This window comes from Mastomys coucha, chromosome X (genome assembly GCF_008632895.1).
Source record: "Mastomys coucha isolate ucsf_1 chromosome X, UCSF_Mcou_1, whole genome shotgun sequence".
Lineage (NCBI taxonomy): Eukaryota > Metazoa > Chordata > Mammalia > Rodentia > Muridae > Mastomys > Mastomys coucha.
Genome location: NC_045030.1, coordinates 71,842,611 through 71,860,105, shown reverse-complemented (window position 1 = coordinate 71,860,105; position 17,495 = coordinate 71,842,611). Strand labels below are relative to the sequence as shown.

The following is a 17,495-nucleotide window of genomic DNA, read 5'->3' as shown; positions in this document are numbered from 1 at the left end:
ATTAAAGGCGTGCGCCACCACCGCCTGGCTTGAATTGGTAAATATTCTATGTGCTATTGAATTATATATTTCAAACCTGCGAATTGTATGGCATGTGAATTTTATCTGTGTTAAGCTGCAGATGTTTGTAGTGAACAAATTTTTGAGAGAGGGATAGACATTACAGAGTGTCTACAGGGATAGAAACTACAGAATCTCCAATCCTAGTGTATTTGCCTAACTAAAGCATAACGCTTCATTTTAAGCTCCCTTTATCTGCTTACAGTGAGCCTAACTATATTATACTGACTTTTTTGACCATTATCTAGTGTAGGAGCCATTCATTTGGTAAGCTGGTGAGCCTTCTGTTATGTGTCCCAGAGCATCCATATGCCAAAAGCAGATTAGGTAAAGAAATGTTTGTTTCTGGTAAGTGCAGATAGAGTCACATAGTAATTTTTTTTTAACCTAAGACACTGGTAACTAGAAATCACTCACACAGCCCACCACTGTTTATTCTTGTATGTTTCAAAGTGGATTCTGATATGTCATAGGCATAAATATTTTGTAGTCAAATGGCTTATGAGATACCACAATCTACAGTTGTTTTCCTTTGTAGAGATGTATAGTATACATTATTAGCATGTTAAGGTTCAAAAAACAACCTAAGGGTAAGCTTTTAGATAAAGAATTTCCCATACTTATTTAACAACTATACACTGAGAGACAAATCTTTTGGGTGCAGACTTCATCTTAGAGAACCTGACCTAAGGTTGAACCCAAGTAAACTAACAGGCCGGTACCTAGAAACAGTTTCCTCCAGGCTACCCCCCAATAAGACCTGTTTCTACCAGTTTCCAGGTTAGCCCCAACAAAACCTGCATCTAGCACCAGTTTCCAGGTTATTCCCTAACAAATCTGTACCCCCAGGTTAGAATCCTGCCTCTGGCACTTTGCTTCCTAATGACCACCAATCAGGAGGAAAACAGAAGTTCAGTTTATGGTTTGGCTTACAACACCAGCCAATTATGTTAAAGGATATAAGGTCCCTCCAATCAGATGTGTACAAGGCTAGATGCCCCCTTCTTGATTCTATAAATACTTGCCTGAAGCTAGGCTCAGGGATCCACCTTCCTGCTGTCTTAGGGTTGTCAGGGAGCCCAAACACCAGCCTGAATGAAGAGAACCTAATGTGATTGCATCAGAATTGGCTTCTTGGTGGTCTTTTGGGGTTCAGAAATGTTTCCTGGTAAAACACTACCATAAACACACAAATATACATATAGACACACACATACAGAAACAAAGAAGCAGGCACTTGTGCATATACATATACAAACACACACAACAGGCTAACATACATGAGAGCACATGTATTTGCTTTATCTTTTGAAAGATATTTATTAACTAATAACATACTTTGTAAGGCAGATTTTGTGTGTCAACTTGACACAGGCTGGAGTTGTCACAGATAAAGGAGACTCCCTTGAGGAAGTGCCTCCATGAGATCCAGCTGTAAGGCATTTTCTCAATTAGTGATCAAGCGGGTAGGGCCCATTGTGGGTGGTACCATCCCTAGGCTGGTAGTCCTGGGTTCTATAAGACAGCAAGCTGAGCAAGCCAGGGGAAGCAAGCCAGTAAGGAACATTTCTCCATGGCCTCTGCATCAGCTCCTGTTTCCTGACCTGCTTGAGTTCCAGTCCTGACTTCCTTTGGTGATGAACAGCAATGTGGAAAGTATAAGCTGAATAAACCCTTTCCTCCACAACTTGTTTCTTGGTCATGATGTTTTGTGCAGGAAGAGAAATCCTAACTAAGACAAACTTAAAACATTTTTCATGGATCATACTGGTTGTAAGGCTGAATTGATAAAATTCACTGAATGGAAAGGTAACCATGATTAATATTATCTGAGTCCTTTACTTCCTTAACAAAATTTTAATATTGAAAAAATTAACACATATACATTGCTGAAATATATAATTTTATTTCCTAACTCTCTATGCATAGGGGAGGGTTAGAGTATTATAGCAGGCTAAATAAACAAGATGATTTTCAATCAAGAGACTTTAGGATTTCTAGATTTCATCACACAAGAATTTCAAGGATCAGCAAACCTCCATCTCTATAATGTATACTAGTAAAAAGCCTTAGAGAAGTTCTGATCTCAAAAGTATGTTGAACCCCCCCCCGACTAAATCATTTTCATTTGGGTAAATTACCAAAAGGGTGGAATAATACCTACCTACAAAATCAAGGAACACAACTGGATACTTGTAAGAATTAAGCTTAGCATGATTGTGTTTACGTTCTTAGAAATGTTGAGCACCTAATATTTTGTACAAATAGCATAATGAGAACTCATCATCACATTGGTAATCTTGTTTGGTCTACTTGATTACCAAAGGGATTAGAATATGCATCACATTGCTTCATCCTAAGGGAAGTTGGTATCTTTCAATTCCTTAAAAAGCATTCTTTCTAGGCCAGGTGGTGTTGGTGCAGGCCTTTCATCCACTTGGGAGGCAGAGGCAGGCAGATATCTGAGTTCGAGGTGAGACTGGTCTACAGTGTGAGTTCCAGGACAGCCAGGGCTACACAGAGAAACCCTGTCTTGAAAATCCGAAAAAAAAAAGCATTCTCTTTACGTCTCTACATTTGGTATCTCCATTAATCAAATTACATTGATTAATCAGAGAATTTCTTTCTACAGACTTGTCTAACATTACAGACAAAACCACAAATTTTCAAATACAACTATTTTGTCTTTATTACTCTTTGACTATATTATTCTAATATGAAAAAACTGTATGTATGTATGTATGTATGATTATTAGAAGAAAATTGATTTCAAGGATAATGTTTCTGAGTGTCCCACATTATGCCTTTACTGGAAAGACAAATTCATTGTGACATGAAGTTTCATTATAAAGAAACTGTTACATAGAGTGACACTGGTTATTGAAAATTGAAATGAAGTGAGAAGAAGTTAACACCAATGTGTATGAGAGTTTTCATTCTTCAAATGACACAAAGAACTCAATATATCTGATCATCTCTATTATGCCCCCTGGGGACTGAGCTATAGTGATATTGCATGAGCTTGCTTCTTGATTGCTTGTAACCCAATTATTAAGCCATATGTCACTTACATAAGAAGATAAAACATTTGTGTGACTGCTAGATCTTGGGAATTGGTTTTTATTCTCTCTCTGCTAAAGTAAATAATATTAGTAATCTAGCCATGAAATTTATAATGTAATAGGACAAACCACTCACTATAGACTTGCATCTTGTCTTTTACACCAACACATGAACTAATTCAAACCTAGAAGTAGGCCTCAGTCACATCATCTCTGAGCATATTTTCTTATGCTCAGAAATGTTATGTGAGAAGCTCAAGGACTAGATTCAATTTATGTTTCTATGAGTTCTTCAATGTTTTTTAGCCTTATCAAGAAAGCTATGCCTTCTGGGTCCCTTGGCCAATGATTCTCCCAAGCTTGTAGAATGAATCATCTTTTGACTATCTGTTCTTTGGCTGCTAGAATTAATGTCACCAAAAGATTTTCAGACTCCCTCCTGATGTCAAGCACCTTTGTCATTTTCCTCCCTGTTCTCCAAGAAGCTCAGTATATTCCCTTTAGATATTCTTTGTTTAAACCTGGATTTTTTAGAGGTGGAGTAAACTTAATTTGGATATCTTGGTGGAATGTAATACACAGCACCACCATGATGACTCTGGATACTTTTTGTAATAAAAATTCCCATATAAGCTGGGCTTGGTGGCACCAGCACTAGCTTGGCGGCATCAGCATCGAGGAGACTGAGTCTGGAAAATCACAATTTTTAATTCAACCTGGGTCATATCTAAAGGCTGGTCTCAAAACCAAAACCAGCATGAAGCAAATCCCAACAGACAATGATTGATGGATGAGCCTACATTAGATTGAGGGCTTCATTACTAGATATGGCCATTCATCCTATCCTCTCTTGGACTTTTACCATAATTTCCTCCTGTCATTTGAAATTATTTAGAGAAGTAGGTCATTATGCAAAAACAGTTTTATGGTAAGCATCTGAAGTAAAAGTTAGAGTGAGCCCTATTATTACAATAAAATATTTAATGTACATTTTGAGAACCACACTTTGATTGTTGACCTACTAGACCATAAGTCCTCCAAATAATTCAAAGTATATTTTCCTAATGTGACTAGTTTTACACCCTGTTTGAAGGAATGCTAATGAATGAGCTGCCTGAATGAACAGAGAGATTTCAAACTCAAACAATGCTGGCCTGGATAGTATGCCACTGTCACCAAAAATGAGTTCATCCCTATGCAAAGATTTCTCTGGAGTTACGCTCCTCACCCGGAGGTGACCTTCCAGTAAAATCAGCTTTCATTATTGCAAGCATAAGGACAATCCTTAAGGGAAGAAATCATGTAATCCAACTCTAAAAATTGCTATATGGAGCAAAATTTACTTTGTGGGGGGCTTTACTTTCTGAAACGCAGTATTGCTTTTTTAGTATCCTTTGTATTCATTAGTATTAAATGAGCACATTTTCCCCCATCATTGAAATATTACCAATGGTTTGAATTGCTTACATATTCATGACAAAATGAAAGGAATCTTGTTTAGTTGCATAATTCTACAGAGTTATTTCTTCTTTTTCTTTTTTTTCTTAGATATTTTCTTTATTTACATGTCATATGATATCTCCTTTCCCAGTTTCCCCTTTAAAAAAATTAAAAAAATAAAATAAAAATTAAAAAAAAACAAAAACAAACAAACAAAACCCCTGTTCCCTCCCCACTCCCCCTGCTCACCAACCTAACCTCTCCCACTTCCTGGCCCTGGCATTCCCCTACACTGTGGCACAGAGCCTTCACAGGTCCAAGGGCCTCTCCTCCCATTGATGACCAACTTGGCTATCCTCTGCTACATATGCTGCTGGAGCAATAAACCCATGTAATGAGAAATATCTATGACCTAATGTGTCAAGTCTGGATGAATAACAACTTCATGTGCCCTGATTATTTTGGAGTTACACAACTTCTGTGACTATCAGCCAAAGAAAAAAAGTTATGGAATCTCTCTTCCACTGTGATGGTGCACTGTGACAGGAAAGACTAGGGAAGAAGGAACTCTCAGACCCCTGATTCCCAGAGGGAAGAATGAATGCGTGTGCTGGCCTCCCTGTTTCATGTCCAACCCTGTTCATTTTTAAGCATAAAGACGGCCTTTGAAAAATAGAAACTATCATCTATCATTTATATTTTCATGGTTTTGTTTTCTTAACATGTGATAAGAATTTGCTTTGGCATTCTTGGAAATACCTAATGAAATCAAGCAAAACTGGAACTGCCCATATGTAACCCCCATTCAAAATGGGAACAGAGCAAAAGAATCAACTAAAATGGTTACAGCAGTAATTAAAAGTACTTACTTGTATGCAGCTTGCATTCTTGTGGAGTGACAATATTGTGGTTTTAATGGGAAATGTCTCCCATAGATACACGCTTTTGAACACTATGTCCCTAGTTGGTGGTCCTGTTTGTGGAGCTTTTGAAACTTTTTAGGACAGGAGTATTATGGGAGGAATATGTCACTATTGGCAAGATTTAAGAGTTGATACCTTGCCCCACTTTCATTTGCTCTTTCTGCTTCTATTAATCAGTCTAGATCTTATCTCTTAGCTTGGTTCTCCTGTTGCCAGGCCTTTCTTACCATTAAAGACATGTCTTCCTCAGGAGCCCTAACACAAAATCGATTCTCAGGTTTCTTTCAGTTGTGATATTTTTCAAAACAGCTAGATATCTAGCACCATTTATGTTGGAAGGATCATTTTAACAATGCTACTCAGGCTCAATTCCCTTATAAAAATCCCTTTTTAGGTATTCTCTCTTGCAACAGGAGAGAATCATTCTTATTTTGAACTAACAACCACATTACTCACAATGATCATACGTTCCAATATTCATTGTTCTGATTCACGATCTTGGACTTGTTTTCAGATTTTAAAATCACACTTTAAATTCTGCCAGCTATAATCAAAGACCAGCAGAAAATTCTCAGCCATGGTTGTCATTGCACTTTTCCTGGCTGCTCCCTCAGCAGGTTCTGTACCACAACAGTATCACTGCAGGGGCGCTCAGGTGCTCTCTGCTCTGTCATTGCAGAAGAGCCATATTCATGTCACTAGGTAAGCAGATCATTCTACAGGATTTATAAGTGATAGTTCTCTTACTTTTTAAAGTAGTCTCTACAAACTTTTTCTACTCATGTTAAATCCCTTTTTGAAATTAGGTAGTTATTAAACTACAAATGAGTATAGTATGTATATGAGGTATATATTGACATCCATATACCCAAAGTAAGTCCATTAACAGGTCTAATTTGCTTATTAAGTATCCTTATATCATTTTGTAAGAACCACATGCTAATAAACTACATGTTTGGAATGCTGCATCACTGTGTAAATAAGTTCAATTTCAGCCTCATTTATGTTGGAAGGAACAAACATCTCAAGGTAGTAGAAAAAAATGTATAAGGCATATTTCTACATATACAGTTACTCACATATTCTTAGGAGCTTTTGCTGTAGTGTTTGACAATGCAAAACTGGAATCAATTGGAATGAATCTATGCCTGCCATGAGTGTACCTCATAATGCTTTCATGTAGGGATATTGTCACATACATTATGAACCCGCTCAAAGATTAGTTAAGAAACCCACCCAATTTTTCTGGAATATTCTTCAAAGTACATGGAATCTGCTTATAAGTATATGGTGTATAGAAGAAGCAAAAGTACTTAAAACTTTGTTAAGAGGTGAGAACTGAGAAGAATACTTCAGGGGTTGGGAGATTAATAAACATTTTCTACATAATTGTGAGGACTACAGTTGGGATCACTAACACCAATGTGACAGCCAGGTAGGTATAGAAGCTTGTCTATAATCCCAACGCTTAGAAGGTGGGGACGGAGGTTCCCATGGCAAGCTGGTTAGCTAGAAAAGTCAGATCAGCAAGCTTTGAGTTCAAATGAGAAATGATGCATTAATATGTAAGGTAGAGAATGATTGAATAAGAATACAATGTCAACTTCTGACCTCTACCTGCCTCTGCACACACATGCACATACACCTACATGCATGTTCTTACTCATACATGTATGAACTTATATACATGTAAGTATGTATAGCATATATACACCTACATCCATCCACACACAAACATACCCAGATCCACACCTACACATACCCAAAAACTGAAAATTTCATTTAGTTATGGCTGTCTTTTCTTTCTTCATCCCCAGCAAAATTCTCTTAGATTTCTGGCACCATCCATGTAAACATGTATTACATGTAAACATTGGACTGTAACAGCATGCAGTCAGCCACTGTTGTAAATTCTTCAAATGAAAATGCTTTCTTGGGGAATATCAATTTTGTTTCTCTCCAAATGTAGACTTTCTAGATAACTGTTCTTAGTTTAGGCCATAATTTTAAGAAAGCAGAAACTGTCTCCTGGTTTAGTTTCTGATTAAAATGATTCATGTCTATAGTTCTCAGTCCTGCAAAAAGTAGTCAACTACATAATAAGTTATCACCACAAGCTTTTAACTTTGAACACATTGATTTACGCTTTGGAGCTTTGTGCTATCATAAAGACATGTATTATTTCCATAAGAATAAAAATAGCCCTACTATGCTTATGCTTTTTTTCAGATAAAAATATATTCAGAAGAAAAAGTATGTCTGTGGAAAAATTATTTTCGACAGCTAAAATAATATTGTTATATGCAATGACTAAAATATATTTGAGCAATATGGAAGAAAATGTGAGGAAGTCAATAAATTATCAATCAAGAATTCATGAAGCTACAAGGGATCAGATGCTTAGAGAACTTCTACAGGAGTTGATATTTACCCAAAACTCTGCAGAGAAAAATTAGTCAGATATAATCAAATTTGATGTCTGTGATTTGGAAGCCATTTTAAAAGGGTATGTTATAATCACTCCTTAACTTTAATCTGTAACTTTGTAAAGTAAATCAATCTCTTCCAAACCTTAGTTTTATCTTAACCACATTTCATTGTTCTCTACTTACACATCAAACATACAACATACATTTTGGGATGCCAGCACCTTGGCATTTGTTACTACTCATTTCTCTCTTTCCTCTAACTCACAAATGGTATTTTCTGACACTGAAAAAAAAAAAAAAGGCCTCTCTCCTACCCAGCCTCTGAGTAGCAGACATTGCTTACAGCACAGTACCTGCTTTCTTCTTTTAGTGCCTTTTGAAAGTGTTATTCTGCTTTCTTGAATGGCTTGTCCTCCCACAGTTTATCAGGGGACTCCTGCTGTGACACGGAGAGCTGCTTCCAAGCAATTGCTCAGTCCTTCGTGCATACCCCAGAGGATGCTGGATGAACTTCAATCACAGACCCAATCTGTTTACATTTCAGTGGAATAATTTGTGAATTTCCCTACTAGACTGTGAGGACTGCCCGGGCCATGATCTTGTCTGACTAATCCCTCTAGAAACTGTGTTAGACATATGATAGGTACATAATTAACATTGTTAAGAGAACAAAGGTATGTGACTTGCCTGAGTTTTTAATAGACCAGCTATGTGACTCTGGATTTTTTGACAATTTTCTCAAAGATAACTGAATGGGGTCTGGAGAGATAACTCTATAGTTATGAGTGTTTGCTGCACAGTCCTGAAAAGTTGAGTTCAGATCCCAGCACTCTTGTAACAAGCCAAGCATCCTACAAGTGTCTGTAACTACAGCTCCATGGGATCTAATGTACTCTTCTGTTTATATGCTTGCACAGGTACATGTTTATGCACATATGATCATGTAGGCACAAACATATCATATATACACAAATAAATAAAATGCATTTTATAAGAGTAGATAACAAAATGGCAATGTCCAAATATAATTCTTGGGGTAACTGATGAATTTCAAAATGACTCATTTGAATAACGCTACATGGCATTGTCCATTCCTGTCTATACATAAAACACTAACCAGTATGACAAGAAACTAGGATGTAGACCAAGGAAAAGCTAAACACACATCTTTGTTTGCTTTTTTGTTGACTTTCAACATCATTAAATCTATAGATGATGAAGAGTAATATACTATTAGTGTCCCAGTAGATTTACTGTACATAACACCTCTGCTCTATGAGTCATGGTGATAAAAATGCCTAGGTTAGTTTTCAAAGACTTGGAGGCCACTCTTGCTGAAATCACTGACTTTTCTTTTGGTGTTTCAGATGCCCAACAGTGACTAAAACAGGCTTAAAATCTGAACTTCTCTGTCACATCATATGATACCATGTTTCTTTTGTTACCTTAACCATTTTTTTTTTTTGCTCAGATGCAATCTGCTTAACTCTACACATGAACATATTTACACTAAAAAATTCCCTAATTTCTTCTTTTCCATTCAAGGTTAAAGATGTCACGATAATAACAGCTAAGATTTTTAAAGATGTTCAAGGATAGTAAGAATAACCATAGTTTCACATCCCATCCCATTCCAGTTTATCAGCCACATACTATCTTTCCCCTTTGTCTAAAGACAAAAGGTGGTCAAGTCTTTGCTGAATGACAATGGTGCTTTCCAGACATTAGCATCTTCCTGTTTTGCTGACAACCTGTTGGAATCTTTTTTCCTTTTTCAGAAACTTATTCTGGCTTTACTGGATCCTTTATAAGTGCCACATATTTGATCTGGGTTTGTTAATAGGACCTTTGGATTGTTGTTGCTTACAAAATGTAGCTTAATTTCCTTTAAAAGTCTTGCTTTTACAACTTGAGGCTTATGTTGAAGTCTCACAAATTTAGAAAAAAAAGATGCTTCCTGTTTTTCTTTCATCCTCATGTTGATCAGGATGTTAATTTGCTGCCTAAAGAGATATGTTTTTCATAAATCTTTTGGAAAGGTGGGGTGATAATAATAGGGCAACAAAAGTGCTTAAACTTCAAAAGTATTCTTTGCAGACATAATAAACTCCATGTAAACTGAAGTTGGTTTAAATGTTAAAGTGCCTTTAAATTTCATCAATCGTTAGCTATTGATACATTTGGTACTAATTTTTGAATAAAATGAACATCTATTCAAAGATATGTAATATGACTTTTTAAATCCATAAAGTATTCAGAGACATTTAAAATCAGTGTGTTTTTTCCTAAATGGTAGTGGCTCCAGTGTGGAGTGTGGACAAACATGAGGTTCTGAGCAGTTACTCATCAGAGTTTCAATTGTCTCCTCTGAGCTTGTGCATATAATTTCTCTCAAATTCCAGGACTGGGATAACCTGGAAACTTGCACAGTTTTTACTAGCTTTGAGGATGAATTCTTAAAGCTTTTGCATGTAATTGTAGCTATTTTTATCCTGTAAAGATACATATATTTTTACCATATAATTTTATATAGTTTAGAGGAATATTTTTTGCTGTCTTCTCATTAATTGCCTATAAATAGAGATGATTAGAGATTGTCTAGAGATTTATGAAGTATACCAGAGTGGATAGTTCACTGTTAAGGTATGAATGCAACAGGTAATATTAAGGTATGAGTGGAGCCTCCCTCTCTGGTGTGGCACATTGGAGACTACAGATCTTTGCCTATGGTGTTCAGAGGGAACCATATCTATATGTTTCCTATTCTCACTGGTGTACACCAGAGGATGTTTGTAATCCTTAGAAATGATTTAGAATGTGACACTAAAAGAAATACAGGAAATATCTTGTAATTTTATGATTTGGAGTTTTCTTTACTTTCCATGAGACCTTTGAAGATAATATGCTTAATTCAGAAACTCTCATTAAAGACTGGGTATGAATTATTAGGGCACTGGATTTCTCAAACTACCAATGGAGAAAGGCCTCTGTGTGGCCACTTACTTCATATGGATTCATCTTCCTATTCAACATCCCATGATATATTTTCCAGAGTAAACATGTTCTCTGGTCTAACACATTTGGGAAACTCTTGGTAAAACAAATCTCAACTGAACAGTCTATAGAACTTCTCTGATCACATATTATATGCATATGCACAGTAATGTTTCACCTATGTGCTCAACCTCTATCATGCCATAATCATATTGTTCTAAAGACAAACCTCCAAGATTAGTGTTTGGCAGAACCCAGTTGGGAACCCATTGTCTTATCACTATGAGTGAGTGTAATAAATTCATTTCATTTCTATATATCTGCAATATGCATGCATGTAAAACCATTCAAAATGAATCACTGAAAGCTTATATAAGGGATCATTTCAGAGTATCAACCCAAAATACTGATAGCCACAATTATTTTCAATCCATTCAGATTTCTTTTAACATATAATTATATAGGTTCTTGTCTTTTAATTCTCAAATGTAGAATGTAGAAATGATGGATGGGGATATAGTCATGTCTGTGCACACAAACCAAGCAGACTTTTTAAAAACTATAATTATATGGCTTATTACTCTCCAATTCTCAAATGTAAAATTTAAAAATGATGGATGAAGATTTATGTGTCTCTCTGTGTGTAAATAGTTGGTATCATATATGATGATTGTAGCATATGTACATGCTACTTCAATTTGGATGAAAGATGATCTAAAATGAGCATATTTATGAAATATATTTTTAAGCTTCTATTTTTATTAATATCTGGAGCACCAAATAAACAACCTTGCTGAGATGTGGAGCAAGAAAGGAATAAGTTCAGTTACATGTGATAAGCTGATATCAGCCTTAGGATTTGAAACCGGATATATTAATACTTCCTTGGTGTTTAAAGGACTAAAGTACTAATTAATTGTTCATGTTCATTAGAAGATAAGCGCTCTTTAGTGCTATTTGACTCTACCAAGCTAATTTCTTTCACTTGAGTTTTCAACTTGGTCCTTTACTACCCATATACCACTGGACAGTCAGAATTCCTTATACCCCTAGCTACTCCTCAAGCCAGCATCTTAAAACAGTAGTCTTTATACCATGTTACAAATGTTTCTGCTTCACCTCTTCTACCCCCAACTTTCACAGTGCTAAGCTCTCTCCTGAGAGGTTCCCTCCTTGCTTTATCATTCCTTGCATACTAGAGGCATCATCACTCTACCTTCTGTCTAGTTCTTTACAAAAGGATTTTGATCACTGCTACTGGATGTTCAAGAATAAGCCTTGTGTCAGATTTACTCTTAAATCTCTCAACATCTATCACAATTCCTGGAATAATTCTGGTCTTAATAAAATACCCATTGCATGAAATAATAAATAATAATAATACAAAACAATGATCAAGAAAAGCTTTCTGGGCATTTTTTTTTCATTTTCAGCAATAAAATCACCATATCTACAAGATAGGTCAGTTTTCAAATAAAACTGTAATTCCATCATCCCAGTTGATTCTGACTAATTTGTGAAAGCAACCATCACATTCTGCAATCTTGTTAAAGTGTAAATGTAGGAAAAAATTTTATGCCTTCTTCTCTCTTTTTCTCTTTCAACAGATGTCAACCTCAGTTAGATTCAACTTTGCTTATTAGTGCTTGGATTTTAGCCAAAAGCAATTCACATTTTCATAAGTATACTATCACATATGTCTTAATAACAGAAATGTAGTTTTTTTTTTCAAAAATATATGTGATAAGTCACATATGGTGGGAGAAATCTGTACATCTCTCAGGCCTTGTTATTACAATGACAATCTTGGGAATGATTGCTGCAGCATTTTAATATACAAGTGAAAGTCTCTTCTTCTAACACATTACAGATCTCTAGTTTTACTACACCCATCAAGATTTGTTGCCACTATAGTTCCATTATATAGAGAAATAAAGCAGACATCTCCTGGCCTGACTGTTGATCTTAGGAACAATCACTCTGAGTCTTACTCTCAGAAGTAATCTGTGATGGTCAAGGTCAGGTCATTGCTAGACATAGGGATAGTATGCATTTACAGTACTTAGCCAAGTATATGTTCATTCTCCCTTATATGGAATATTTACTAATATGGACCATAGCTTCCCCACAGTGATAGAAAAAACATATACCCAGGAAGTTATTGAAAATAAATTCAATGAGTAGCTGAGAAATATGGAGGGGTTAAACTTTTAAAGGGAAAACTGAGCAAAGTTAGTGGACCTAGTGAATAGTTTGCTACAAGCCTAACAGTCATTTATATAGCCTGAGATAGATCTAGAAGTTATATAATTTATAAAAAATGATATGATCTCTGAATTGTGAAAGACTAGCAATACATTGTAGGTGAATGCTCATTGCTTTTTGAGGTATCATTGCCTGATGATCATGTACTCATTGGATCCTCAAAGAAGAGTGAATTGCTTTGTCTATAAGGATAACTACATGATAGTTCAGTCCTAGAAAATCCTGAGTACCCAATAGTGCCTCATTTAATGTCTACTTACTGTCTAATATCCCCCAAAGGCTTGGTAGTTTAAACTGTAGAGTCATTAAAAGTTGTTCTGCTTTTCCCTATCTATCCAACTACTTTCCAAGATAGTTGAACTTGTAATATATAGACTTACATGGTAAGCACATGTCGCTCTACATAGTATATAGTCTTTGTTTTAACTATTCAACTTTGCCACTTCAGTATAAAACCAATACAAATAATATACAAATGAAGGAATGAATCTATATTCCAATTACAATTTCACATGTAGATAATGATATAAGAAAGACATGTTATTTTTCTCATGTCATATATTTTGAATTTTTCTAAATATTTGCCAAATTATACACAAAAGTACTATACAAAATCTCACCAAGCATTCATCTTCACAATTCTATGTTTATATTCCAGTTGTTCTTGATGCCACTAGACCTGAACTTCCACTGAGCATGTATCAAAAATTTCTAATTCATGTTCCAATAATGCAACCAAATACTCATTCTAGCTAGAGACTTAAAGAGCAGTACTAAGATGAAAAGCATCTAGAAGGAAGAAGAGCATCATGGGGACATTTTTATGCATGCCATAAATAAGAGTAACAGGGAGTAGATGAGGACACAGTTACAACATACAAGCTCCTATTGCCTAATGGTGGCAACCTACTAGACTAGAGCTAACAGCTTTGTTAAACCTCTGGGCAAGCTTCCCAGAAAGACCATTTTCTGAATTATGTCCAATCTACTCATTCATACAGAAAACGTGGCTCAAATTTTTATTTTTTGGGGGGAGGGCATATAGTGTACATAGGCAAAATTTATTGACAGTCATTAGATATGAAGATCACTGCATACTAAACTTTAAAAACTGTTTTGTTGTTCTTCTGCCAGACAATGTAAATAATGCTGTAGAGTTTCTGCTCATGGAATGAGCTTGGGAAGATGGTTTTCTTCTTGAAGTGTCCATCTAATTGTAGCTGTCAACTGTATTTGATATTAGGACTCCAAGTACAACAAGGTACAAAAAAACTAATACTGCATTATTTAATTAGAGGACATTTCCAAATACTTAACTTTATTATTAAGTAGACTTTTAAAATGTAGTTAAGAGTAGGGAGATCTACAATATATTGAGTCGTCCAAGTTTTCTGTTTTCTTTTACACTTTAAAGAGCTAGTATTAGAAAGAATCTACATTGTGAATTAATAAGAATTCCCAAAATGTATAATTATATGTAGGGCCAAATTTTTACAATGATCAGATAGAAGACAGGTCCCATGTTATTAGACTCCGTTGTAATGCAGTCCCATTTTGAGACAATGGGCTCTTCTATCCATGCAGTAATGAAGTTTGAACTCATTTCCTATAGGAAGAATTTAAACTTGGAGCAACTGATGTCAAGATTTATATTCTGACAGCCCTTGGCCTACCCCTGGTCACCTGAATCAGACATCTGTATGCAACCATACTGGAGAGAAGGGTGTACTCTGACTATGGGGATAAAACATCACTAATGGACCACCAGGGATTAATTCCTGCATCATTGGCACCATCTTCTAATCTGTGGAGCTGTCCAGACACAGGGTTACTGTGGAAGAGCTATCAGAGTATACAGATAAAGTATACAAAAAAGTAGCCAGGGTTCAAAGAAGTTTCTAACCTCAACCATACAAGATTAAAAGCTCAACCACTAAACTGGCTTCCATAGAAGCAGTACAACATAATACATTTCCAACTATGGAGGGCCCTGAAAGGGCTACAGAGAGAGATTTTTTTCAGCTAGACAAAATTAAACATAAGAGCACGGTATATATACAGTACCTCTGGATTAATTAATCAGGGTTTTAGACATAAGGGTATGCTAAACACTATCTGTATGATCTAGAAAAGCTAATTCTCACACTACAGAAACAACTTTTTAATTCTTGACATAGCTAATGCATTCTTCAAGAACTATACAAAAAATCAATGCATGCTCCATTTCTGTATTTTGTACTAGCTATAATGGAAGTTTGCTTGCATAAATTAACCCATGCTTTCTAAACATGTGATGGTTCTAGACCTGTAATAAATCAGTAAATACAGCAAGTCCTTCCTTTGCCATATCCCTGACCAGAATGTCACAAACCAAAATGTCAAGACAACCTTCCCTTTTAATTTAGAAATCTCCCTTCTAGAAAAGACAGGATGCCTAACATGTACTATATTTAAATAACACTGTGTGTCTTATTTATAATTTGCATGTCCTACAAAATGGTTTAGTGACTAGTCTTTGTTAACAACCACACTATACACCATTCAGTTAAATGTATTTTTACAAGCTTTTCATTAACAGAATACCAAATCCTTGATGCCAAGGTGCCGCCTTCTCCACGTGGCTAGCGATCACTTGGCACATGTTCAGGCATTTACATCTCTGTCATAGGTCCAAGGTTTGCAATTAAAAATGTAATCCTTTTAGCATGAGAAAAAACCCAAAGGCATGAAGTAGTATGCATTGAATATGATTATAATAGTATTTGACAGCTATTCATGATGGCACATATTAATTTATGTAAACTGTGTAAACTTGGGGCATTTCCTCATCAGGGACACATGGAAAAATATAAGCTAGTCCTGGCTCATTGGTGGGTGATTTACCCCTGTGTTTTATTTTTGTCTTTAAATCATCATGAATAGAGATTAATGCAAAATACAAGTCACTTATGACCTTATTTTTCCCCATGCACAGAGTTCATTAAAATTAACATTTTCAACTAGCAAAAATAATAACTTACTTTACAGGATTATTCTTAGGTTTTGCCTTTTCAACAGCCTGCAAACAGAGAGAAAAAATGCAATTAGACGATATTAGCAGGCATAATCTTTGCAACTAGTAACCAAACAATAAGCAGTGTAAAATTAGAAAATGTTTTTTAGAAACATTAGAAGTGAATTAACCAGGCTTCCATGGAGAAGCAGTGACACAGAGAACCATTTTCTTCCCTGGGGATGTAGTTCCTTGTCTAAGTGCTCAGACATAGGTGGCCATTGTCAGAGCACCTGGGAAAGCTCAGCAGGAGCCCTGCAAGTGGGTGCACAGGCAGACCCCCCCTTCCTCACCTTTAACTACAACTTTACCCCAGCTGGGCCTGATTGCGTTGTAATGACAGCATTGCGGGCTAGGGGGGAAGAAATGGTTGTTCTATGGCAGAGGACCATTAACCTTAGCTTTCTTCTTCACACCCACCCACACCTGCACCACAAGAGAAAGGCAAAAAAAAATGTTCATTTTCAAAATTACTTTTAACAGTAGACATTACAAAAGGGCTAGGAATTCCCAAATACTGAGATCAATTTCCTCCCCTTGGAACCTTTAAGAAAATACACACCAAATCTCAAAGTGAGGAAATTTCTGGGTCTCATGGCCTGAGACACCTTAGACATGGAGACTGGTTCCAGTTTATTGCTGAACCCATTGATCTGTGTACAGTCCATTTATCATTCATGAAAAGAGCTAGTGATCTTCACAGTATATTAGAAGAAACAACTCAGATCATCTGTCAACAGCCCTCTTATTTCTGTTTCCCTCTCCACAGGGATTTCATCTCCTTCGATTGTTCTGGAATTAAAATGTTGCTAAGCAACACAGCTGGGGGCGCTGATGGCAGAATGGCTACAGTCTATCAAACTGTTTAAGCACCTGGAGGGCCTAAGTGATGATTTTTTCCATATATCTGTAGCATAATTATGTAATCAGAACTAAACCTGTACTCTACTAGACTTTTTCAGGCTATCAGAATAACATTTAATATGGAGAGCAAAGCAGCAGCTTGACCACCTTCAGGCTTCTTCAGACAGTTTTAAACTATCCATTAGGGGACCCTGTTTGTGAATTGTGAAGTGGGTAGAGTTCAAGGGAGAGGAACAGTGCTGTAAATTAGAACACTGAGGCAACCATTTTAACAGTGCTACTCTCATGCAGCACTTGACATTGTAGCTGATCACCAGTGAGATGCAAAATACATTGAATTCCTCTATGCCAAGTCAATGTATTTAATAGCAGCATACAGTTCCCAACATTCATAGTTTAGTGTTGA

The 17,495-nt window shown here is 36.1% G+C and overlaps 1 protein-coding gene across 1 annotated transcript in view; it reads right to left on the bottom strand.

The window, feature by feature from the left end:
* The window catches only part of Aff2 (AF4/FMR2 family member 2), a 328,595-nt gene that overhangs the window by 76,144 nt on the left and 234,956 nt on the right, over positions 1–17,495 (bottom strand). Inside the window, exon 8 of the mRNA XM_031388369.1 lies at positions 16,194–16,231. Within this exon, the coding sequence (XP_031244229.1) occupies positions 16,194–16,231 (38 nt within the window). The remainder of the gene's footprint in view (positions 1–16,193; positions 16,232–17,495) is intronic.